The 27,251-nt window shown below is 40.8% G+C and overlaps 1 protein-coding gene across 1 annotated transcript in view; it reads left to right on the top strand.

Annotated features, from left to right (window-relative positions):
• PRUNE2 (prune homolog 2 with BCH domain) overlaps nt 1-27,251 on the top strand; it is a 176,317-nt gene that overhangs the window by 40,093 nt on the left and 108,973 nt on the right. The window contains exons 3-7 of the mRNA XM_054177749.1: nt 3,779-3,883; nt 4,353-4,555; nt 5,771-5,934; nt 21,381-21,533; nt 23,776-23,870. Of these exons, the coding sequence (XP_054033724.1) occupies nt 3,779-3,883; nt 4,353-4,555; nt 5,771-5,934; nt 21,381-21,533; nt 23,776-23,870 (720 nt within the window). The remainder of the gene's footprint in view (nt 1-3,778; nt 3,884-4,352; nt 4,556-5,770; nt 5,935-21,380; nt 21,534-23,775; nt 23,871-27,251) is intronic.

Genomic DNA, 27,251 nt, shown 5'->3' with positions numbered 1-27,251 from the left:
AGTTCTTTTTGAAGTTCATTTAGAAGTTCATAATAGTGCAAGACAAGTCAGCATCTCAGCTAGGCACTCTCGCAAAGGATAATGGAATAGATAGACATCTAGGCAGGTCTCTCGATAAAGTTTCTCTGTGGATACGCCTTTTATTGGCCGCTTTCATGATATACCCATCCCGAGATGATCTTCCATGGAGTCCTAAACCCTGGACTGCCATAGATGAGGGGATTAAGCATTTGAGAGAATTTGCTGTCAGAGAGGTACTCTTCAGTAACCATGAAACTCTGAATCCTGATGAAATTCCTGTAGGAACTGGTCTTGCTAAAAAGCTCATCAAACTTGCTCCTCCTAATTATGCAAATATTCTGGCAAGCTGAGCTGTGGAAATTATGGTGGAGCTCCTCCTATGGTTGGCCATTTCACTTATCAAATGAGGCAATTAGAGGATAGTCTCACATGTGTTTCTTTGGTTTCAGCCATTGAAACTCTGTCTAGTGAGATAAGGAATTGCATGAAAGAGATGAAAGATTCCATATCCCAATTGACACAAGGAAATAATTCCAATTTTTCCTCCAGATGGATACATCTCATCATGGACCCTTTCAAAAGATAGTGGACTAGATAGGCAGCTAGGCAGGTGTCTTGGTAAGGTTTCCCTGTAGACACGCCTTTTACTGGCAGCTCTTATGAGGTACCCATCCAGACATGACCTTCCTTGGAAACCTAAACCCTGGCGTACCCTGGATGAGGGAATTAAGCATTTGAGAGAATTTCCTGTGAGAGAGGTGATGTATGGGGACCATGGTACTCTGAATCCTGATGAAATTCCTGTAGGAACAGGTCTTGTCAAAAATCTCATCAAGCTTGCTCCTCCTAATTATGCAAATACTATGGCAAGCAGAATTGTGGCAAGAAATTATGGTGGAGCTCCTCCTATGGTTGGCTATTTCACTGATCAAATGAGACAACTGGAGGATAGTCTCACACGTGTTTCTTTGGTTTTAGCCATTGAAACTCTGTCTGGACATATAAAGAATTACATGAAAGAGCTGAAGGAGGAATTTATAAACTCCATGTCCAGATTGGCACAAAGAGATAATTCCAATTCTTCTTCCTCCAGATGGATACAAGTTTCATCTGTTAGAAACAGATGTCCTCCAAGGAGGCCATTCCAAAACAGGTCAAACCAAAACAGACCACAGAGGTAATCACGTGGGAGTATTTGGATAACTCTGCGTGATCAGTTTGGTGAGAACATGAACAGATGGGATGGTCAACCAACTTCTGATCTTTTCAGGAGACTAAGGCAACTGCAGAGTGGCAGAGCTTGAGGTAGCAACTGTTACTTCCTCAATTTCCCAGAACAATTCTAATAGCTCCAACAATGGTTCCAACTCTTAACACTGGACACTGTGCTAACAGCACATGTGGAAATACTCCCCATAATTAGGGGGAATATCCCTCTCCTCCACCAGGGGGAGAAGAGGGATAATGGAGATAACAGAATCTGTTGGGATGTGTACATCCAGTGGCCTGGCCCTTCACAATTTCAGAAGTACAGGGCCTTGGTTGACACAGGAGGTCAGTGCACCATAATGCCATAAAATTATCAGGGATCCGTGCTTATAACTATTCTGGGAGTCACTGGTGGATCTCAAGAGTTAACTAAGATAGAAGTTGATATGAGTTTAACTGGTAAACAGTGGAAGAAGCATACAGTTGTGACAGGACCTGATGCACCTTTTATTTTGGGAATTGATTTTCTGAGAGAAGGGCATTTCAAAGACCCTAGAGGTTACAAATGGCCTTTTGGAGTAGCTTCTGTAGAAGTTGATGGAGAAAAATTGAAGCTGTCTGCTAGACCTGAGCTTTCTGATGAATCTGCAGTTGTGGGACAACATGAGATAGAGGATATAAAGTTGCCAGTTGCTTCTCAGACTGTGCACCACAGGCAATACAGAACCAACCGTGACTCTTTGTTGCCCATTCAGAATCTGATTTGTCAGTTGGAAAGTCAGGAAGTCATCAGCAAAACTCTTTCACCTTTCAACAGTCCAGTGTGGCCTGTGCGAAAGCAGAATGGAGACTGGCATCTTGACAGTCGACTTCTGTGCTATTTTCTGATTGTAAATACCTGTATAATATCGTAAATACTGTATATTTTGTCAATATTCATTGCATTCCATTGTGGAGTGTAGTTATTGCTAGTAAATACAGCTTCCATTTGCTTCCAGCTGAGCTGGTTGTGCTTACTTAATGTGAATGGGAAACGTTAACCCACCACAGTAGTAACGAGAGAGGACATGATAGCACATACAAATGAATGAAAGAATCTGGTTTGTTGTGGTGTTTATTACTGGGTTTTTGTTTTATTTTGTGTGTTGTTTTTTTTGTGTTTGTTTGATTTTTAAATGTGAATTATTCTTTTTCTGTTTCATGTTAAACAGCTGTTCAGATAAAGAGTTTTGATCGTTCTTATCCCATACAATTTTCTACATTTTAGAACTGCATTATTCCTGTTTGATAAGTCTGCAGCTAATGAGAGTTTAAGAAAGCTACAAAGATAACATGAGTAGTTAAAACAAGTGTTGAGATTTTAGTGCTTGAGACAATGAATTCTAAAGACAACACAACAATTTTCATACTTTTTCACAACAAAAAGCCTGTGTACCTGATGACATGAATAGGTCTGTTAGTCGTCATTAATGCCTGTTGAGGATCCTTGCTAGCTGTATATGGGATAGTGTTTTCTAGAATATGAGCAACATAAAGCAATTTGTTTTATAAATACAGAATGTGTAGGTACAGAACCACATGCTACTGTTTAAAGTTTCAGGAAAAAAGCCCCACAGGACAGAATTTAGATTACCCCCCTTGGGAAAAGATAGGCAGGGGAAGTAAGGAGTAAACAAAATTGCTTAATACAGAAATAGAAGTTAAGAAAATAATTTTACCAAATAATAAAAGGTCTTAAGGAAAAATGAATGTATAGAGAGATTAAGGGAAGGTGTATATATAGATATGTACAAAATCCAAACTGGGATGGCTATGTTCCATATAAGGGAAAGAGAGCTAAGTTTCTTCCTTATGTCCAGGTAGAAGTAAAATTAGACATGCAGCTAACTTGACATTAATAGTATGCACAAGAGAAAACCTTCACCTTATGTTTTTTCCTGCAGTATTTTGCTTTCACAAGGTTGGTCTTTCATTACTTTTCCTTGTATTTGCAAGGCTGTGATTTTATTAAATGCAAAACAGACTTGCTTTGCTTGACAAGTTAGAGTAATCCACATCACTTAGTGCATTATGAGGTGTATCTGGCTTCTGAAGAAGGTGAAATCCACTTTGGTTACTGACTTTGGATGAGCAAATTAAAAAGGGAAAATTGAAATTACAACTTGAAATGTATAGGTTGCTCTGTGTATTTCCACACTCTTTGAGACTGCTTTTCATAGGGGATTTCAAGTGTTTTCAGAAGCTTTTCCCGGATAGACAGGAAGCTGCTTGTCTGTTACTTTATTTTAAAGGGGCATTTGTTAGGTTAGATCTCATTTGGGTTCTAAACTGGAGTCCCTTATGAAACCCAGATTTCTTGGCTTTCTTTGGAGATAGGAAGCAAGGCAACATGTCTGATCCCACAGTAAACACATTCCTTCATCCAATGGTGAAAAGTGCTATAACTGACAACAGTGCATACTTGACTTGCTTTTTGAAGTGCCTTGGTGATTTGGCCTTGTTTTTTCTCATTATTATTCATTGCAATTGTCTTTTTATTGTGTTACAGAACAGAAGCAAACCCTTGGAGAAAGTCCATGTTGTTCTTGGGAATAAAGCCTGTGATTTGGATTCACTCATTTCTACTCTGGCCTATGCCTACTTTCTAGACAAGGTAATGGAGAAAAATGGACCATGTGGTCTTACCTCATTTGTTCCAGGTTGTTACAGACATCTTATTGTTAAGCCATTTAAAACATACCGTGAAAATATTTTTCTGGACAATAATATTATTAAGATGAGAGGTGAGATATTTTAAATAGAAACAATCTACAATTCTTTCTATACAAAAATTAATGAGTGGATATTAGGTGGCTTATTCAATAGCAGCAAAAAAAAAATCACTCCTATGTATCATTCTTTCTGCTTACTGGTTTCTCAGCGATTCTGTGGAAGGCAGACAGAGAACAAGAAAAAAGCGAGAGAAACTTTTGAAAAAATAAGTAAATGGGGAAAAAAAACCATAAAATTCAGACTGCTTCTAACCGGTCATTTGGTTAAAACATCTTCCTATAAAGTGTAACAAGAAATAAATACCAGGTGTTATTTTATACCGCTCTGACAATGCACACCTATGTTAACAGGTCAGCCCTCCTGATGTTCTTTGCTTACCTGTGCTGAACATACCAAGAAGAGATTTCAGCTACTTCACAGAGGCAAGATTTATATTGAAGGAGCTGAATATCCCGGAGTCATTTCATATCTTCCGGGATGAAATCAACTTACACCAGCTGAATGCTGAAGGGAAATTGTCTTTAACTCTTGTGAACAGCAACATGCTGACAAGGTATTCTATTCTGTGTATAACAAGATGGCTTTTGTGGGTTTGAGCTGTTTTAAAAATTACATTTTGCATTTTTGTGCAAAACAAAAGATGTTAAAATATAGTTTGTCTCCCATTATGTCCAGTAATACACATCTTTCCATCACTTTTAATGGATCTATGTTTTTTTTTAAGGACCTTGTATTAGATTAGATATTTTAATTTATTTTAAATAGTCTGGAATTTTCCTGTGGCCAGTAAATTTGAGATCAATGTTTCTTTTCATGCTTCTTCGTTAGCTTTCAGTAAAGCATCAGGACTCTCACATTGATGTGGAGATAGAGCACTTGTAAATGTTCTGTTAAGATGGCTACTAGATTATTGTAGTACTTATAAACTACAACATTTTTCTCAAGCTGTCCTCAGTGGCAGAGGCTCAGTTTTTCTGTTGAAGACTATAGTCCATATACCCATCCTTAGGAGGGAATATTTACAAGCCTGTAGTGAATTGTTCATGGGGAGCCTCTTTTTAATGATCTGTCTTGCTCAGAGTGAAGGATGCTATTTATTTCCAACTCTGTTTAGAGCTTCACTTAAGATAAGTAACATTTTGTTGTGCTGTGACCCCATGCTACTCTGAGAGGTTTGTATGGAAAACATAAGATGCAGCAAATCTCATAGCTGTTGATTCTTTAACTGCAGTCAGCTTACTACATGATGCACTTTTTCAAAGTAAAAATTATCTGTAAGATTTGCTTTTTGTTTATTACTCTCTTCTTGTGTTTCTTCCTTCCAAAGAATTATGATTAGCATTTTATAGTATTAAGTATAGTTTGGCCTTGTTACTGCTATTAAAAGCAGAATTAAAAAAAAACTAAAAAAACCCCAAAGCAACAAATGTCTCTTTTGTAAGTTTACAAAATATTTAATGGGGAATATCTTAATTCTCCCCTATATGAAAAGTTATATTTTCAGTACATACAGAATTATTTTTTTGAAATTATTAATTTAAAAATATTTTTATAATAGACATGTAAACATTTGAGTCGTAGTGATGTACCAAGCAACAAACTCACTGTAAACACCTTATTAAAAAAAATTAATGGTAGGACTCTTTAGCAGATTTGAAGAAGCAGCAGCGGCAATGCTGTTACAGAGTTGCAAGAAATACTTTGCACTGTTTTACTGGGTTGTCTAAGCAGCTAGAAAGAAAAAATAAATATATAATTTGTTTTATAGTGAGGATAAAAGTTTGGAATCAGCTGTTGTTAAAGTCATCAATCCAGATGAGCGATGTGATGGCAGCCTGGAGTTACAAGCATCTTCTTCCTCTTTAGTAGTAAAAGAGATTCTTGAAGAGGCACCAGATTTAATCACTCGGCAACTGGCTTATCTCCTCAGAGGTGAGAGATTACTCTTTATATTAAATACTGAAAGGTTTAATGGAGTGTTTCTGAATCTGCTCATGCAGAAAGAGTGTGATCCATTCTTTGGTTAACAATCCCTTTAAAGACCACAGGAAGCTTCATAAAAGAAGCAGGGAGTAAAGAGTTTGTTAAAGAGTAACATTACATTGAATATTAAAAATGTGCATTTAAAAATAGGCATGAGAGGTCTTTGCTGTATCACTAGACAAGAATATTAAATGGGGCTGTCGACACATCAGCTGGGTAGCTGGAAAAGCTGTGCAGTTTGTCGATTCCAGGGGCATTGTGGACAGCAATATGGATTGGAATCTGGTATTTACATGTTAAAGCTTCTCCCAGTGGTGGTACCTTCTTAATGGACTGATGTTTTAATGGCATGATATGAAAATTTTAGTTTTTAGAAGTGCTGTAAACAAGTTTTCATTGCCCTCTTCTTTTTTATGCCTGATAGAGTACAATGGATGGGGCTTTCAACAATCAGAACTATTTTAATGTCTGTCTTCATAGTTCATTGGTTGTATTAGTTTCCTCAGTTTATTTGTTGCAGCAGTTGGAAACAAAGCTGCTGTTGAACAGAACTGATTGCTGCTTTTATTTACTGGATTTTAAGTGTTTAATAAATTTAAAAGGTTTTAGATTTTAATTGGTATAAAACTGTAAAATGCCCTTTTAAGAAATATATGTGGGTAGGTTTAATGAAGATTATGAAAATTGGCCTACACTTAGATATCAGAAGCTACTGGAGTCTTGGCTTGTCACTGTGTAATTACTATAATGAGAGTGTTATGAAAAATTACAAAAGGTAATTTTTTTTTCCATGTTTCCACAGAAGCAATATTGAGAGTAACAGAATTTAGCCTGTTTTTTAGTATCTTTCCATGCTAATAATCTTGACTAAACATGCCATGAAGTATTTGTGTAAACTCCACATTTCTGTTGAGTAGCTCTTCAGAAATCTGGGCAAAGTACCTCCATGGATACAGAGCCAATGACAAGGTCATACTGTGTTTTCCCCGCTTTGTTATGTTACTTTTCAAATGTACATCTGTGTATTGTTAAAATGTATAAAATTCAGGGAACATTCACAACAGGAAGTCAGCGTGGAAATCAGAATGCTGGGAATTAGGATTTTGTTTTTATAAACAATCTGAGAGATCCTAACACCTGAGCCTCTGAGCTAGGAACTCATTTTTCTTTTTCTGCCTTTACAGTAAGTATTTTGCTAGAAGACTTGTAGGGCTGTGTAGATCTCTCATATTTTAATAATTATTGCACAGTGGCTATGACAGCTTAATTTGCTGCTGCTTCTTCAAACTTCTTTTTTTTCTCACAGTCTGTTAGCATATTTTTTTTTTCATTTTGATAACAAAGGCAAATGTTTATAACCTGCTATATTTCAACTTTGAACAAACTTCATGTGCTCTTCTGTATTTAAAAAGAGAAAACCTTTCCTGTTAAACTATAAGCATTCTTGATTTAGGTAGTTTAATAATTAAGGACTGTGGGGTTTTTTAGCTGAATGCTTTCCTGGTATCTTTGTCTCCGTGTCAGACATGCTATAAGTTAATTCTACCCTTGGGTTTTGAATAGAGCCTGCTTGGAGAGTCAGAGTGTTGTACAGCCATATTTGTCTTAAGTTAGACCTTGTGCTATCCCTGGATTTGTGCCAGAAGCAAACAATTATAGAACCTGCCAGAGTCTTGGGCCTGTATTATTTTATTTCCCCAGAGATATTTACAAGGGGACTGTTGCCAAACCCAAGATCCATTAAACTGCTGAATCATTACATTTTCTATTGCAGCCAGCTGGCAAGGATGTGATTCCAAGCACTCACTGTCAGGTACCTCGGGTCAGTGCACTCTCAAAAATGCCTCCTTATGTTTATTTGTATAAGGCCTTGAAGGATGCCACAAGGTGCATGTAAACAGAGACAGATTTACAGCAGGAGCATCGGCAGTTCTGTGGTTTGGTGTGGTGTTTTTGTTTTGTTTTGGGTTTTTTAAATGTGAATCTGCTTTTTCTAGTTATGAGCTACAGAGTTGAGGTCTTTTTGTGCCTGTTGGAGCAGTTTAAGTTTCAGTAGATTAGTTTGTTATTTAGCAACCCAGACAAAGGCTAAGAAATGCTCTTTTAAGGATTTTGAGAGTTACATCAAAATTTTTTTGTTTGTTTTGCTCTGTTCTGTCTTGTACATCCATCAGATGATTCACATGTTCCCTAAATAGTGTATCCTTAATATATATGCCAGAAAGAAAAGAGCATTTTGAACTGCATCAAATGTTGCACTCATTTGGACTGATTCTTTTGGGTTTATGTATGGAAACAGTTTTCTTGGAGGCAATGCTTCCTTCCCTCATCTTTCCTCCCCCTAATTACATTTTATTCCAGCTTTATGGCTTTCCTGCTATACAATGAAGACTATTTGCTTACATCTATTGCACAGTTTAGGTTTGTGGGTTGATTTTTTTTTTTTGTGGGGTGGGGAGTGTTGAAGGATACTTTCCATGAGGAACTATGGATTCTCCCATTTTTCCTGCTCTTTATTTTTCCAGATCATGCAACAAAACCTTGGCTAGAGAAATGCCTATATTTTCATTGTACTATTTCTCTAAGCCATAAACTTAGAATTCAGGAGATGCTTGTGCTGTTCTTAATGTTTTCCCAAAACGACTTCTGCCTTCATTAGAAAATGTTTAATATTAATGCACAGCAATTGCTTTTGGCAAAACTAGTGCTCCACTTCCAAACTGTTTTCCGAAAGAGAATAAAATGCACTTTTTAATATTTTTTGAGAGTCCTGGCCTATTTTCTAGTGACCTCTCCATTGGAAAAGAATATCTGTAATGTAGTATGATGTACCCAAGAAATAATATTGAATCTTGTATTATCTATTATGTTGTTTTGTTGGTTTGTGGGTGGGTTTTTTTCTGTTTGTGATTTGTTGTTTTTTTTCCTTGTGCTGGTTAGCAGACAGAGCAGCCTCTATTAGGCTTTCAGAAACCCTGGGGGAGTTGCACCAGCACTCAGTAAAATCTGCTGGAGATTTCTCAGACCATGTATCTCTTTTATAGCAGGTAGTTAAAAGAGGGCACATGACTAAATGGACTACTGACCTTTGACCAAGCAGAAGTACCTTGAGTGAACTGTTTTTCTAAACTACCCAGAATCTTAACCCTCTAGGGATGCTGCGGATGCCTGGGAGAGAAGATGTGTATCTTTCTTTCCTGCTGATAAGCACACAATTAAAGAATGAAGGAAGAATAAATGTTGATCTTACGACTTGCTGACATGCCATTAATTGGAGAAGGATCCTTTTCGTGCTTTCATCCTGGTAGGGGAGTTAGCAGTTGAAATCACTGCAATATTGCTGTGACAAGTGGAAAATAAAGCCTTTTAGAAACCGTTCTAAGATGTCTGCCTACCATGAAGCATTATTTCAGGCTGGCTGCGTTTCATTCTTGTAGTAAGTTACACATCCCAAAATTTCTAAGTATGCTTTGCTCTTTGAGGATGTTACTTCTGACCAAAATATGAAAAAGGACTGATCCTGAGATGAACTTAGCAGTGAAAGGCAGAGGCTTACAGTTAGATACTTCAGTACAGTGCATGTCTAAATACATTCTTATTTTACAACTTTACAGTAATATTGGTGTCTTGTCTAAGATGAGGTCAAATTGAAGATGGCCTGTTGAAGAAGCTGAAAATTTGTGACATGTAGAAGAAAGAAACATACGCACAAATAGAATAGAATAGAATAGAATAGACCAGGTTGGAAGAGACCTTCAAGATCATCGTGTCCAACCCATCAACCAATCCAACCCACCTAAATAACTAACCCATGGCACCAAGCATCCCATCAAGTCTCCTCCTGAACACCTCCAATGATGCTGACTCCACCACCTCCCCAGGCAGCCCATTCCAATGGGCAATCACTCTCTCTGTGTAGAACTTCTTACTAACATCCAGCCTAAACCTTCCCTGGCGCAGCCTGAGACTGTGTCCTCTTGTTCTGGTACTGGCTGCCTGGGAGAAGAGACCAACATCCACCTCTCTACAACCTCCCTTCAGGTAGTTGTAGAGAGCAATAAGGTCACCCCTGAGTCTCCTTCTCTCCAGGCTAAGCAACCCCAGCTCCCTCAGCCTCTCCTCGTAGGGCTTGTGTTCCAAGCCCCTCACCAACTTTGTTGCCCTTCTCTGGGCACGTTCCAGCAAGTCAACATCCTTCCTAAACTGAGGGGCTCAGAACTGGACACAGTACTTGAGGTGCGGCCTAACCAGTGCAGTGTACAGGGGCAGAATGACCTCCCTGCTCCTGCTGGCCACACTGTTCCTGATGCAGGCCAGGATGCCATTGGCCCTCTTGGCTGCCTGGGCACACTGCAGGCTCACGTTCAGCCTACCATCGACCAGCACCCCCAGGTCCCTCTCTGTTTGGGAGCTCTCCAGCCACTCTGACCCCAGCCTGTAGCACTGCATGGGGTTGTTGTGGCCAATCTGCAGAACCCGGCACTTGGATGTGTTCAATCTCATGCCGTTGGACTCTGCCCATCTGCCCAGCCTGTCGAGGTCCCTCTGCAGAGCCTCTCTGCCCTCCAGCAGATCAACTCCTGCCCCCAGTTTGGTGTCGTCTGCAAATTTACTGATGATGGACTCAATGCCCTCATCCAGATCATCAATAAAGATGTTAAAGAGCATGAGGCCCAGGACTGATCCCTGGGGCACACCACTAGTGACTGGCCGCCAGCTGGATGTGGCACCATTCACCACCACTCTCTGGGCTCGGCCCTCCAGCCAGTTCTTAACCCATTGCAGTGGGCTCCCATCCAAGCCATGGGCTGACAGCTTGGCCAGGAGTTTGCTGTGGGGGACGGTGTCAAAGGCTTTGCTGAGGTCCAGGTGGACTACATCCACAGCCTGCCCCACATACACCTGACGGGTCACCTGATCATAGAAGGAGATCAGGTTGGTCAGGCAGGACCTGCCCTTCCTAAATCCATGCTGGCTGGGCCTGATCCCTTGGCCATCCTCTAAGTGCTATGTGACTGCACTCAAGATGATCTGTTCCATAATCTTGCCTGGCACTGAGGTCAGGCTGACACTCCTATAATTTCCTGGCTCATGCAACTGGCCCTTCTTGTGGATGGGCACCATGCTGGCCAGCTTCCAGTCTTCTGGGACCCCTCCAGTGAGCCAGGACTGCTGAAAAACGATGGAGAGCAGCTTGGCCAGCACATCTGCCAGCTGTCTCAGCACCCTTGGATGGATCCCATCCAGGCCCATGGACCTGTGGGGATCCAAGTGGCTGAGGAGATCTCTAACTACCACCTCTTCCTGGAACAGAGGAAAACTATGCTGCTCCCTGAATCCTTCTGCCAGCTCTGCAGGCCAGCTGTCTGGAAGACGTTCTGTCCTGCTAGTAAAAATTGAGGTAAAGAAGGTGTTAAGTAACTCTGCCTTTTCCTCATCCTTTGTTACAGCATTCCCCTCCGTGTCCACCAAGGAGCGGAGGTTGTCCTTGCCCTTCCTCTTGCTATTAATGTATTTATAGAAGGACTTTTTGTTGTCCTTCACAGCAGAGGCCAGTCTAAGCTCCAAATGTGCTTTTGCCTCCCTAATTTTCTTCCTACAAGACCTAGCAACATCCTTAAACTTTTCACGGGTTGCCTCACCTTTCTTCCAAAGATGATACACCCTCTTTTTTTCCCTTAGTTCTTTTAGAAGCTCATCACCCATCCAGGCTGGCCGTCTGCCCTGGCGGCTCATCTTCCGGCACATTGGCACAGCCTGTTCCTGTGCCTTCAAGAGTTCTTCCTTGAAGCAGGTCCAGCTCTCCGGGACCCCTTTATTTTTAAGGGCTGTATCCCAGGGAACCCTCTGAGTTAGTTCCTTTAGTAACCTGAAGTCTGCCCTCCAGAAGTCCAGAGTGGAGGTCTTCTTGCTGCCCCTCTTAGCTTGACCAAATACTGAAAATTCAATTATCTCATGGCCACTGGCCCCTAAACACCCTCCGACCACCACATCACCCACCAGCCCTTCCCTGTTGGTGAAGAGGAGGTCAAGCAGAGCCTTACCACTGGTAGGCTCACATGGTACCTGGGATAAGAAGCTGTCCTCCATGCACTCTAAGAATCTCCTAGACTGCCTCCTCTCTGCTTTGTTGAGTTCCCAGCAGATGTCAGGCACGTTGAAGTCACCCATGAGAACAAGGTCAGGCGATGTTGAGACAGCCTTAAGCTGCCTATAGAATGCTTCATCAACATCTTCTTCCAGGTTGGGTGGTCTATAACAGACTCCAACCAGGATGTCAGCCCTGCTGGTCTTCCCTCTAATTCTCACCCACAAGCACTCAACCTGATGATCCCTGATCTCCATCTCAATGTCATCTAGTGCCTCCCTGATGTACAGGGCCACGCCTCCACCCCTTCTTCCTTGCCTGTCTCTCCTGAAGAGCCTGCAGCCATCAATTGCAGTGCTCCAGTCATGTGAGTCGTCCCACCACGTCTCTGTGATGGCAACTACATCATAACTTTCCTGCTGCAACAAGGCTTCCAGCTCCTCTTGTTTGTTACCCATGCTTCATGCATTAGTGCACATGCACTTCATCTGGGCTGCTGGTATCGCCTCTGGCTCTAGCTTATCACCCCCAGACTCCTGCCTGAGGGGACTGGTTTCAGCCCCTTCCCCCTTCAAAACTAGTTTAAAACCCTGTCGATGAGACCTGCCAATTCCCTTCCTAGAATCTTTTTACTTTTGGGGGATAGGCCATTTTCGTACACTCTGATCTTTCCCCTCCTCTGGGACAGATGTACTCCATCTGTTGCCAGCTGACCTGGTGCAGTAGAAAGTTCTCCAAGATCAAAAAACCCAAAATTCTTTCGACTGCACCAGCCTCTAAGCCACTTGTTGACTATAGCTGCTGTCCTGTTCCTTACGGTATTCCCTCCTGCAAATGAGCATATTGATGAAAAAATTATTTGTGCACCTGACCCCTCGACCAGATCTCCCAGGGCCCTGAAGTAATTTTTGATAGCCCTGGGAATTCTGGTTCAACATCATCATTCCTTAAGTGCATAACTAGTAAGGGATAGTAGTCAGAGGGCTGCACCAGACTAGGCAGCCTTCTGGTAACATCTCTAACCTTAGCTCCTGGGAGGCAACAAACTTCCCTGTGAGATGGGTCTGGCCGACTTATGGAGCCTTCACCTCTGTTCCCCTCAGGAGGGAATCACCAATAACAATTACCCTTCTCTTTTTTTTGAGAGAGCAAGTCCTGATGCCAGGGGAAGGCTGTTTACCTTAGGCTGCTTTGCCTTAGGCTCTTTAACCTTAGGCTGTTTAGCCTCAGGGAAAACCCCAGATAGTGTGTCCTCTGGCATCAGAATCACCTCACCCTCGATCTCCAGTGCCCCATACCTGTTTTCCAAGGGCAGCGGGGAAGGTGAGGGGAGGCAAGGAGGTTTTACTTTGTGTCTTTTGAGAGGAACCTGCGTCTATTCCCCTCTGCTTTTTGGATAACCAGCCTCTGCTGGGGGAGCCTACAGAGCCTGCTTACTCTGGTTCATCTCTTTCCTCCTCTGGTTCATCTCTTTCCTCCTCTGGTTCATCTCTTTCCTACATTCCCTTACATCTCTAAGACTAGAAACCTCGTCCTTCAGTCTGGCCACCAGATTAAGCAGATAGTCAATCTGCTCACACCTTAAGCAAGTGTTGTCCCCACTACCCTGCATCTCAAGAGCCAGGCTCCAGTACTCTCTACAGCCAGATACCTGGACAGCTACCTGCTTGTATTCTACCTCAGTCTGGGTCGACACTGATTTTTTTAAGGAGTTTTTGCTGCGGGTTACAACCATGCCTGTCCCTGGCCACAGCACCTACTGGACAGAAAAATTAGAAAAAGTGCGGCGGCGTGTGCAGCTGGCTGCCACCGAGTGAGAGCACGAGAGATTACGAGAGAAGATGGGCAAGCTTCCTGCCAAAATGGAAGCCCTGCGAGCTGCGGCTGTCCCTTTTAAAATTTGCCACTGATGATGCTGGGATCACGAGCCGCAGGCATGTGCAAAGACGGCTCCTCCAAGCCTCACAGCATGTCTAGGAATCTCCGTGGTCCTGATACCTGTAGAGATACATGGTAGGATGCCATAATGTGTCCTTGGTGATTTGTCCATCCCTTTTGATTGTGGAATAGATAAATAATATAAAAATTATCTTCCCCCAGTCCATGTGCTTAGGAAGATTGAGCTAGTTTTATTGGCATGAGCAATGCTGCTGCAGCACTATAGTTGGAACTGCTTTGGTATGAAAAAACCCCATATATTAGTTTAGCAAAAAGATCCAGAATCCCAGAATGGTTTTGGTTGGAAGAGACCTTTAGGATCATCAAGTCCAACCTCATGTTGGGTTTTCTATTTTTTAATTTTGGTTTGGTTTGGGTTTTTGTGCTGCATAGCCACTGTGGTTCAGGCAGTTGTTAAAATCACAGCCAGGCACTGGCGTGGCTACTAAAACTGTAAGCACAGCTTTCTGCTGCCAGTTCTGTCTATTGCAGTTGGAAAAATAAAGAATCAGAGAATTGTTCAGGTTGGAAGAGGTGCTTAAGCTCTTTGAGTCCAACCATTAAGCTAACACTACAAAGCCCACCACTAAACCTTGTTGCTGAGCACCACATCAACATGTCTTCTAAATTATTGAAGGGACGATGACTCAACCACTTTCCTGGGCACCCTGTTCCTGTGCTTGACAACCCTTTCAGTGAAGAAATTTTTCATAATTCACAGGTTACATCTGGTTGGAAGGGACTCTCAAAGGTCAATTTGCCCCACTCCCCTGTGATCAGCAGGAGCACCTCCAGCTAGATCAGGCTGTCCAGGGCTACATGGAATCTGATCTTGAATGTCTCAGGGACGCAGCCTCAACCTCATCACTGGGTAACCTGTTTCAATGGTTTACCATTCCCATTGTAAAGAACTTCCTCAGGTCCAACCTAAATCCACCCTGTTCCAGTTTGAAAACATAGCCCCTTGTCCTGTCACTACAAGCTCTTCCAAACAATCTTTCTGTAGATCCCCGTCAGATCTTGAAATGTAGTTACAAGGTCTTCCAGGAACCTTCTCTTCTGCAGGCTGAACAGCCACAATTCTTTAAGGCTGTCTTCATAGGAGAGGTGTGCCAGCCCTCTGATCATCTTTGTGAACCTCCTCTGGTCTTCCTCTTCTTCATCCAACTAATTTCCTGTCTTGCTTCCCCATACCCATTTGCTTGGCTGTAGCACTGCTGGGCTACACTGGGGCTAGTCAATTTAATTTGGTGGCCTAGCCCTCAACTTTACTTTGAAATACTACATGCAAAATGTTCAAATAATCAGTGTCATTCAATTGTAGTACTTTGGGAATTGTTTCTGTGAGAAATGGGGGAAAATGTTATCTATATGTATGTATCTTGAGTGCTTTATAGTTCAGATATTTACCTGGGATCTGCTTGCTGTGGAGCCATGTTAATATTAATAACTTTATTAGTAAAAAATGGTCACACATGGGAAATATTAATAAAACCTACTTACTGGTTAGAAATATTCAATTGTAGAACAGATACCTCACCAGCAGGAACATGTAACAATTTAAACAATATGATCAAAAATCCAGAAACAATAAACAGCAATTTAAACTGTAAAGAAAAAAAAAGGAAACATCAGCACCAGAGCTGGAGATTGCCCAGAAGCCGGGGGGGGGACGACTCTAGAATTCTCTAGGGCAACAGACCTTTAAAAGGAGTTTGTAATTACTCACTGCAGCACATGTGGGGATTTAAACAAAACCAAAATGGCGTTGACCATGCGAATGATGCAGGAAAACAGTTTCACTTTCTGTTGGCTTCTGGAGCTTGTTGCTAAGGCACATACAGGATTTCTCTCTGAAGGCTTTGTAGCTGAAAGCGTTGTAGAAAACAGGTTGCTGCAGAAGCTTGCAGGGCTTGTTGGCTTTGTAGCTTTGCCTATTTGAAGAGGCTCTGCAGCTGCAATCTTCGCAGCAGTGCTTGTTGCTTCTTCTAATAAAATGAAACTGTCCCAGGGACTCTCAGCACCTCCTTTCAGCCCGGTGAGACACATTCATTCTGCTCCTGGGCTTTGCAACACTATACAGTGAGGGGTCTTGCAGTCTGGGTAAACAGAAGCACAGCTTGGATTCCAAGCAAGGCTTGTGACTTCTCCCAGAGCTTGGACAATTGCAAGGCAAGGCACTGACTCTTTGGGCTGGTCTCTATAGATTTCCCAAGGCAATGATGGCCAATGATAACAAAGTGTGACCATTTTAGGGTGCACTCTTAAAGTGTGCCTTTAAGAAAGGGACAGTTAGTGGAACACTCTGGCTGAATGTTTTGGTGAAAAAATGAAAACAAGATATTCTAAACGAATTTCAGTGGTAGACTGGTAGAATGCAACTTTAAATTTTAGTTCAGTTTGAATCTCAGTCAGTTCAGTCTGTCTTTTTCAGTCTGTCTGTTTCAGTCTCTCTCTGAGCGACAGCTGTGCTGGGTGGAGTTGACCTTGAATTAACTGAACTGACAGATAAGAAACTAATTCTTGCATACGCTTTGAGCTAACAGAATTTCCTCCTTAATAATTACCTTTTCTCTCTAACCCTTTTTGGAAAAAAAGGGAGGTAGGGGGAGAAGGGGGTTAAAGATGGGGAGGGACCCTCCTGGCTGGAGGAGGGAAAGTTTTTTTCCCTGTATATATTGTAAATACTGTATATTATGTATATATTTACTGCATCTCATCCTGCTTGTAAATAGAGCTCATATTCATTTCCGTTTCTCCGACTGAGTTAGCCATGGTTTCTTTGTGTGTGGGGGAGAACTGAACTTTCTCTCACCACCACATAATTTATTGGCGGCCCAACTCAGGGCTTGTGGATAATTGCTGACCTTTTGAAAGGTCAGGGCAAAATTTGTTTGATTTATCGTCTGCTCAAGTTGGAGTTGCAAACATGAAAGTGTTTTGGATTTTAGAGCATCTAGTCTTTTCAATTTGTAGTGTCCTCATCTATAAGTATTTTCTAGGATTGATTTGTGATTGCTTAGGCAGATACTTAATGTATAAATTATATTTGTGGTTTAAGTTTAAGATTCAGGTTCTCTATGACCGGTGCCTGGGATTCTTTTGGCTTACGACATACAGAAATGTAACGGCAAGCACTCTGCCAATCGAGATAAAGGAGCTTAAGATTCCAGTAGGTGAAAGAGTAATTTTAAGTGATGGCTGGGATCCAAAGGTGATTTATTTGATGTGTGCGAATCTGCTGCTGGTGATAGTGATTATGTACTTGTTATATGCACTGTACTGGGAGAAGAAGGTATCTAAGGCTTGTTTTGTTATTAAGTATAGACCAAAGAGAAGAAAGCATAGCTCTAATTCGGCTCCAGAGATTTCTAGTGATGAGGAGAATGGAGAATCTGTATCAGTTAAAGATAAAGCTAAAAAGGCTATTGGAAAGGCTGCTTTGAATGGTGCTGTTGGCGATTCTGGCAATCAGCCAGCGTCAGTGGCAGAGGCAGCTCCTAACCTGGCGGCTCCCTGGGTGGCCATTAGAGAGGCAAAGCCATTTCCTTCTTCTTCGGCAGGACCGGAATTGTCCTCCACGGCAGCTGGTCTGTCTCAAAACCTGTCAGTTTCTGTTAAAGCAGCTGTAAATTCAAACACAGCTCCAATTAAGTGTCTGAGAGAATTTGCTGTTAGAGAGGTACTCTCTGGTAACCATGAAACTCTGAATCCTGATGAAATTCCTGTAGGAACTGGTCTTGCTAAAAAGCTCATCAAGCTTGCTCCTCCTAATTATGCAAATACTATGGCAAGCAGAATTGTGGCAAGAAATTATGGTGGAGCTCCTCCTACAGTTGGCCATCTCACTGATCAAATGAGACAATTGGAGGATAGCCTCACGTGTTTCTTTGGTTTTAGCCATTGAAACTCTGTCTGGTGAGATAAAGAATTGCATGAAAGAGCTGAAGGATGAATTTAAAAACACCATATCCCAATCGGCACAAGGCAATAATTCCAATTCTTCCTCCAGATGGATACAAGTTTCATCTGTGAAGAATAGACGTACTCCAAGGAGGTCATTCCAAAACAGATCAAATCAAAACAGACCACCAAGGCAATCACGTGGGAGTATTTGGATAACTCTGCGTGATCAGTTTGGTGAGAGCATGAACAGATGAGATGATCAACCAACTTCTAATCTTTTCAGGAGACTGAGGGAACTGCAAGGTGGCAGAACCCGAGGTAGCAATACCAGAAGGGTAGCTGTTACTTCCACAGTTTCCCAGGACAACTCTAATAGCTCCAACAGTGGCTCCAGTTCTAACACTTCACACTGTGCTTATTGCACATGTGGGCATATTTCCCATAACTAGGGGTGCCCTGCCTCCCACCGGGGGAGGAAAGGGATAACAGAGATAACAGAATCTATTGGGATGTGTACATCCAGTGGCCTGGCACTTCACAATTTCGGAAGTACAGGGCCTTGGTTGACACAGGAGCTCAGTGCACCATAATGCCATCAAATTATCAGGGAATCAGAGTCTATAACTATTCTGGGAGTCACTGGTGGATCTCAAGAGTTAACTAAGGTTTTTTTCCCCGTATATATTGTAAATACTGTATATTGTGTATATATTCACTGCATCTCATCCTGCTTGTAAATAGAGCTTATATTCATTTCCGCTTCTCCGACTGAGTTAGCTGTGGTTTCTTTGTGTGTGTGTGAGAACTGAACTTTCTTTCACCACCACACAAAGATTAAGAGATAAACCCCTGATACTTTAACCTATAGAATGAGTTTTCTCCAAACGTGGCCAAAGGCACACACACCTAGCCCACTTGGACTCCAGGGTATGTTCAGACAAGCCTGGGCAACATGGACATTTTCCTGAAAAACCAGACCTGCTGGCTCCTGCCCCATTGTCTCATTCAGAGCATTTTTGAGGCTTTTTGTCTCTTCAGGACAACATTCTACACAACACAGACTACAACCAGCCAATCAGCTTAAGGATTGAACCCTGCAGTCCCCAGCAATGGTGGCACCCACCTTCCCCTTGTGAAAGCCAAATATAACAATTTCTCACTGGTCCTAGTCAGTGGGTAGCTGTGTCCAAGTTTTTCTCTTCTTCTCTTGCTTCTGTGCTTGTGGTGGTAGGGCCAAATTGGCTCAAAACAAACCCAGAACAAGTCCTGGCATGTCCAGGCATGATCCTCTTCTCCCCTTCCGTCCTGCAGGGGTCAGGGGAATGCAGGGAAAAAGATAAATAACCCTGCATCAGAAAGTCTGGTAAACAGGGATATGTCCTCCCATTGTGATAAACAGGTGTCTGCACTGCCCATGCTTCACCTAGACTAAGCTCATGTCTTTACCTTATATGGGCACGGCCTGGCAATATCCCCTTCTATTGGTTGCCAGTTGGCCAAATTGATCCTTGGGCAAATGATAAAAGCAAAGCCAAATAGTAAACAATGTGCCTTGCCTTACCTAGCCTAAGATCTGGGAAGAGAAGCCATGAGCCTTGCAACTCAGAATCTTTGCCATGCCTCAGTTTACCCAGAAAGATGCAAGCCCCTTCACATAAGCTGCACTGAAACCACAGTCAGCCTCTTCACATCATAAAAGCCCATGAGCAGACAGAAGTTTCTTGCTGGGCAGAAGGGACAAAGCCCAGGTGAGCCAAGACCTGGAGAACTGTCCCTTGCAGCAATGAGTCACTTCCAACCTAAGCACCTGCTTCTCAAACCCAGACCTTGCAGCTATTGTTGAGAGCCTGAAACCCTGAACAGCCTGCAAACCCTAGGAAGCTTTAAGAGCCTCCTGCTATTGTGCTGTGGCCAGCCCACCCACTGGGACAGTGCGACAATCCTGCCAGCAGCCAGTGTCTGAGAGGACCCCCAAAAGCTGTTAATGATTAACCTCAGGAGCACCCATCCACATGGGTGGAACTCCTGTTGCTCCCTGTAACTTGGACTATATTGCAGCTCCAGAGAGAATTCCAGAGAAATAGTATTGTGAGTAATTGGTTTATCTCTATAAATCCTCTTTGTAAAAGGTTCTGTTTGTCTTAACTGCTGCCATTTTGTCAAGATTCCAGTTGAGTCTCCTCCTAGTGGGCAAGCAGCATCCCTGCTGCAGATTCTCTTTCCCAGCGTTATTTTCCTGGTTTGCTTAATACTGTTTAAATTGTTAGTATTACCTATGTACTGTACATATATATTGTAAATATACTACAGCTGACCACCATACCTATTAATAATTTGTTGGCAATGTTTCATATTATTAATAATTAGTATTTTTATTAATAGCATGTTTGCCTTATTAATAAATCATAATTCATGTTCATAACAGTGCCAAAGACAGTGTTAAACTATTGCACTGAGACAAATCATACACTTGTTTGAAGTCCCTGTACATAATACAGTAATAAATAAATAGTTTCAATGCTGAAGTGTAAGATTCTATTGTCCTTACTTTAGAGTGAGTAATCGGAAGTGAAGGCTACCTTTGTATGTAGTGGTCAATAGGACCCCAATCTCTGGGTAATGTAAATGGGTTTCTTTAAAGCTTGAACTGTCATGAATGTTTCATATCCGGGATGGAACATACTCAGTATATAGTTGTCTGCAAAGACATCAGAGCTAACTCAGTATTAGTGTTCTGGTTATGGTGAAGTTATTTATTATATTATGTTTCATTCAAATTCTAAAATTGAACACACCATTTTGATTGGCTGAATGTGCAGTGCTTTCTTTGTATATTCATTGATGAGGAGATAAACAGAGTCAGCTAAATGACACCAAAATGACAAATGGTCATTTAGTCCAACCCAGACAGGGGCATCTTTCACCAGATCAGATTGTTTGAAGCCCCATCCAATATGACTTTTAATACTTCCATGGAAGGGGTTTCCAAAACTTCTCTGAGCAACCTTTTCCTGTTTGTCACCACTCTGACTGTAAAGAATTTCTTTCCTATGCCCACTGCAGCAGTTCATTGACATGTGAAAAAGGAAAGTAGTCAATGTGGATTTTCAGCGTGCAAACACTTGATAATGCCTAGAGAAAGGAACATGCCCAGATGTCCCACTGCTTGCTAGTGTTCATGCTGCAGTACTCAGATGTACAGAGCCATGCTGCACACCATGGGAATGCTGGGACTAGCCCGTTAGCTGTAGCATGGGCCCTGACAACCCACCTGGTTCAGGTTTTATAAACTGCTTTCATGTCAAGAGAATGTTCTTGTGTGAAGAGCATTCAACATTTAATTCAGTGAATTTGTCAGTAGAAACAACAGCTTTTGCAAAAGAATGGTGGCAATACAGTATACATATATTCTTGTTTCTTTGCTGTTTACAGGAGGCATTGATTTTGTCTTTCAATGTTTCAGGAAGCATTCTTTTCAAGTGCATGTCTTTGGAGACTGACAGTATTACAGAGCAGCAGGAGAAGGTACTATCAATGCTAGAGGAAAAGTTTCCAGATCTTCCCCCACGAGAGGAAATTATCTCTGTTCTCCAGGATACTCAGTTTAACTCACAAGGTAGTGCAACTTGCTTAAGTTTTTCAGACCTTTAAAAAATGTAGTTATGTAACTGTATCAGAATATATCAGCTTGTGTGTGGTAAAAATAGCTGCAGCATGCTATTCTCATTGACAGTTACATGCATTATATTTCATTTTACACTAAGTGCCTAACATTCTGGATCGCAGTATTGTGATTTCTGTTGAGGAACTACTGAACTCCTAAGTAATCTAGTATTACTTCTACTCATGTCTGTGTTTGGCTGGAATAGGGTTAATTATCACAGGAAGCTTGGAGAGGGCACAACTGGGGCAGCTGATGTGAATTAGCCAGGGTAATATTCAATAGCATATGATAAGTTGGTATTTGACTCCTCATTTGTCCAAACACATTTTGCATGTTATGCTGCTAAGCTTTGTAGATCAGTGGACATATTAGTTGCCACCCCACAGTGATGTAAGAGGCTTGCAGCTTTCTTCATACGTACATTTGGCTATCATGTCTGTATTTTTGATCATGTGATATGGCCATATTCCTATACATCAGATATACTTATTTTGAGAATCTTCACAGTGTTTTAGACAGACATCTTTTCTTAGAGAAACTTAGTGACTTGAGTTTCCAATACTTTGTGCTTAAGCATACTAGTGTTTCTGGTGACAATTTCATTTTTATGCAATTGTTTCTGATTATAATATTTTGTTCTGTTTCTATGGTACATAACATCTATTTGCTTCATTCACCCTTTGATGTATGTAAGAATAGAATTATAGAATTATTTCAGATGGAAAAGACCTCTTGAGTCCAGCCATTGATTAAACATCCCCATTCATAGAGGACACAGTCTCAAATTGCACCAGGGGAAGTTTAGGCTCGAGGTGAGGAGAAAGTTCTTCGCACGGAGAGTTATTAGCCATTGGAATGTGCTGCCCAGGGAGGTGGTGGAGTCACTGTCCCTGGCGGTGTTCAAAAAGGGATTGGACGTGGCACTTGAAGCCATGGTTTAGTAGTCATGAGGTCTTGGGTGACAGGTTGGACTTGATGATCTTTGAGGTCTTTTCCAACCTTATTGATTCTATGATTCTATGGCATTTAAAACATGTCCTGAAGTACTATGTCTACAGATTTTTTGAACACCTTCAGGGATGGTGGTTCCACCAGCTCCCTTGACATCCTGTTCCTATGCCTGGCCACACTTTCCATAGAGAAATTTTTCCTAGTATTCAATCTAAACCTCCCCTGGCACAACTTGAGGCCACTTCTCATTCTAACATTTGATATTAGGGAGAAGAGACCAGCAGCCACATCCCTGCAACCTCCTTTCAGGTAGCTGTGGAGATGAATAAAGTCTACCCTCAGCCTCCTCTTCTCCAGACTAAATAATCCCAGTTCCCTCAGATGCTCTTAATAAGACTGGTTCTCCAGATCCTTCTCCAGATTTATTGTCCTCCTCTGGACTTGCTTCAGCTCCTCTTGTAGTGATGGGCCTAAAACTGAAAAGACTATTCAAGATACAGCCTCACCAGTGCTGAGAAAGGGCGCTCCATCACTTCCCTACTCTTGCTGGTCACACTATTCCTGATGCAGACCAAAATGCTGTTGGCCGCCTTGGCTCCCTGAGCACACTGCTGGCTCATACTCAACTGGCTGTCAAACAACACTCCCAGGTCTTTTTCTGTTATGCAGCTTTCCAGATGCTTTACCCCAAGCCTGTAGCATTGCAGGAGATTATTATTGTGACCCAGCTGAAGGACCCAGGAGAAAATGGGAAAGGACCACTGATGTTGGTATTGATTCATAAGGAAAGTCGTAAAGGTTGAATAACTTTCTGTTTACAGAACATCTTAAGTGCTTTGTTTCTGAATATTTTATAAATACCGTAGTATTCCACATATGCTTTTAAATATATTACTCATTCCAGAAGTGTTTCCTATTGGTGATTTCATATTAGACCATAGGACTGGTTATTGTTATCATCAACTGGAATTCAGTTTGTTTAAAAAACATGAGTGCTTACACAACTTCATTGCAAAACACTTGATTCTTCATCATTTTCTTCCCTCCCCTTCAAATCTCTTCATTCTTTAAAATGTCCCTCTAGAAACATTAAGCATTGACATGTTAATGTTGGATTTAGTTTTATTTTTGTCCTAGCATAAAGAAGGCTCAAAATTTAGGTCTAAGATGTGGTTTTGTGTTGCTGCAATTGGTCAGCTGTAGATACTTGCATGTATTGAAATCCCTTTCTCTTCTCAAACAGGTATAAATATTGAGGAGGTTATGCTGAAGGATCTGAAGGAAATTTCAGATGGAGAAATCAAAGTAGCAATTAGCACGGTGTACATGACGCTAGAGGTAAGAGGAAACTTAGTTGGCAAACAACCCCATTGCATATGGAGACAGTTCTTTGATTTTTATCCAGTTATTTTCTCAAGATTTTCAGTGTTTTAATTAACTTTGAGTGAAGCTTTTTTCCTAGTTACAATGTTTACAAGTCACACTCTGCACTAAAAGGACTCAATATCATATCTGGGACAGAGATCGGGTTTGCGTTTTGTGCATTACTGCCCTTAGTTCAGATGTCTTCTGAATACCACCCTAAAGTACCTGACCAGCACAAGACCTCTTTTTACTTACTGTTAGTAGAACCAGAGATGATATGTTTTTCACACTGGTAAAGAAGGTGGCTTGTGAAAACAGTTTGCGCTAGTTAGTTACTTCATCCAGTATCGCAAAGATAATATGTGTAGGGGAAGTCTAGATGAAACTGGACCTCTCTGTTTAGCTTACCATTCTGTTCTGAACTCAGAATACACAAACTTTAATGACGTCAGCATTTTCTCAGCAATAGTAAGGGTGATTTGTAGTTCATTCTTGAAATAAACTACAGATACTATCTCATTAAACATTAAGGGGCTGTGAAGAACAGATGTGGCTTTGCTTCAGGTGCTGAATCTCTGATGTGTGCCTCTTCAGAAAATTTGACAGATGAGTTAAATATTTTTTCTTCATCAATAGGTATACAAAAGTAGCTTTCAATGAAGTGCTTTCTATAGGCTTGATTATATGCTTTGATTCAGTGGTCTACCTTGTAGGAATTGGTGCGGAGAACAAAGATGATAATTATACAATTATAGTTTGGTAAAGGAAGCTGTTCACAAGCATGCATCATGTGCTGCTGGTTTGAATATGTATCTTGAAGACTGAAAGTGTTGCAGTTCAACACACAAGCTCTGATTTCAGTCAGTTTTAGAACAGTAACGATGGTGGTCAGTAAGTCTGATACTCTAACAAATGTCATACCTTAATAGCACATACTCAAGTGATGATAAATAAGCTTTTCTTATTTCTATTGTTATGGCAAGTTTTACAGATCTTTACTGAAAGTAGATTCTGAAAAAGTCCTCTGTTCCTGAAAGGCTGGGTGCTATTTTTAGGAAATTCGTGGCCCGGGGCTAGTTTCCTTTCCCTTCTCTACTGCTGATTTCCTCTGTTTTAAATAAATAAATGCTTTCCTAATTTTCCCCTCTGTAAACGAGGATATTCATCTTCTATTTCAATTTAAATTAATTGAAGCTTGTGCTAGATATGTTGCAATAAATTCATTTTTTATTAGTATTGATACAGATTTCCTTGTATCCATGGGAATGTTTTCTAAGTTCTGTACTTTATAAGAAGGAAATTATTCTTACACTATAGGAAGAGAGTGTTGTCATTAGTGATTAAAAAAAAGGGGAAAGTATTTCATGTGAACGTGTTTAGATTTCTATAAGAGTCTATATGCAGCCTTGACTTTCTTGACATAACTCTTAGAGCATGTGTTACTTGGATTTCAAGTGCACAGCAGTGTGTTTTGGAGAGAATGACACCAGAAGAGTAACAGTGCTCAGTTCACAATTAAATTTGTTGCCTTTGCTGGAAACTTTCCCCAAGTCATAATAACGGTTATTTACAGGATATTGTAGCAAAATTCAGTGCATACATTACAGTTAATTTCTGTTACATTATGTTATACCCTGAGAGTATATTTTGCTTATTCTCTGCTGGAATTCTCTTGGAAATGAGAAATATCTTCTCAATGTTACTTTCTGTGCTTTTGTTTTGTTTTGTATGTTTGTTTTTACTGAAAATGTTTTCTGTGTAAACAGAGCTCTCTTCTCTGCTTTCTCAACTCTAGTATACCAGAAGAACAATACAGGTTTCATGAGTGTGCTCTATTTGAAAATGGCTTATGACAGTGTAGCTTAATCGTGTGTTTGTTGGACTAAGTCCTTAAACTTTTGATTCAAGAATTTTTTTTCTAATTGCTCACAGAACTAATGGTGACTTAAGATAGAAAATCAGGTTTCTTAAGAGAGGAGCAGGGCAGTCAGTTGAAAATGAGGCAAACAGTCCATGGCTGTCTGCTATTGACTTACAAACAAAGTAATAGATGCAGATCTGTTGAGATTCTGGTTCATGTTTCTGGCCATGGTATCTGGATATTCCATAAAGGTAGTTCCCAAGTTCTGGAAGTTTTGTAATTGTATTGTATTGTAAGGTTGGAGCTAACAGTGTTACTGTCCCACTAAAGTAACCCTCATGTTTGTGCTGTCATAGTGTGCTGGACTGTCCTTAGATACTATCTAGTAGTCCAAATAAGGTGAGGATGTTACCAAGGGAAAGTTTCTGCAAGATCCAGAACTTTTCACTTTGAGGCTGTGTGTCTCACAATGACTGTTCCAGCAGCCCGAAGTTTAGGAGTCTTTTTGTGAACAGTGGATCTGCTCCCTAATAAATTAGTAGTCTGATTTCAGAAGTGATGGTTTGATTTTGTGGTTGTTTTGTAGTAGTATTATGGCATGCAATTATGTTAGTAATTTGGAAATTTTTATTTGTGCATTATGAAAAGTGATGCTTTTAATATTTTTGTAAAGCAAATCAAGAATATCTGTTTCAGCGGGACCATATTAAACAAGAGGTAGGTAGACTATTATATGCATCTAGGTGAGATTACAACATATTTAGAGGTTTGAACTTTTGTTGTCTGTAATTATTGGACCATGGTTATGTATTTGGAAACTTCTTTCTCACGGTATAAATCCAAACATTTTAAATGGCATCAGATTGATCCATGAATTTGTTTTTTAATGCTAAAAGTATACATAGAATACATAGAATACATAGAATACATAGAATAGAATACATAGTAAAACAAGAAGAAAACCCCAAGTAAACAAGTTAACATTTAATCTTCCAGTAGTAGAGTTTGAAACAGAAATTCTCAGAAACTTACAATAGCAATGCTGTTCAGAAGTATTTTTCTGATGCCTGTTGTGAGAAGTTAGGGTATGTAATATAAATGATGTATGGAGCTGTAGGAATGCGACTTTGGCAGGCTACCTTTTGTCTAAGGAACATTAAACATAGTGTTCTCGTTTAGCAAATAAATAACCATTCATTTCAATGGCTGGATAGTCTGGACATTTGTGCATATTTTTGCAAAGATGAGAAGAGGCCATTAGGGATTTAATATAAAATAAATCGCCAAGGGGTCTTCTTGTACTCCTAGTCTTCCTGCCACATGGTGTGTCACTAATGTGCATAAATGGGCTTAAATGAATTTGTTATCTGTATTACATTTGCAGTATGTATATATTTATATATTATTTTTTAATTGTGTTTAAAAATAAAACATTAAATACATCATTTCTGAGAGCTGAAAACAGACCATTTGTAAATAAATCAACCTTAATT

The sequence above is a fragment of the Dryobates pubescens genome, chromosome Z (genome assembly GCF_014839835.1).
Source record: "Dryobates pubescens isolate bDryPub1 chromosome Z, bDryPub1.pri, whole genome shotgun sequence".
NCBI classification, from domain to species: Eukaryota; Metazoa; Chordata; class Aves; order Piciformes; family Picidae; genus Dryobates; species Dryobates pubescens.
This window is presented reverse-complemented; position numbering and strand designations above follow the sequence as displayed.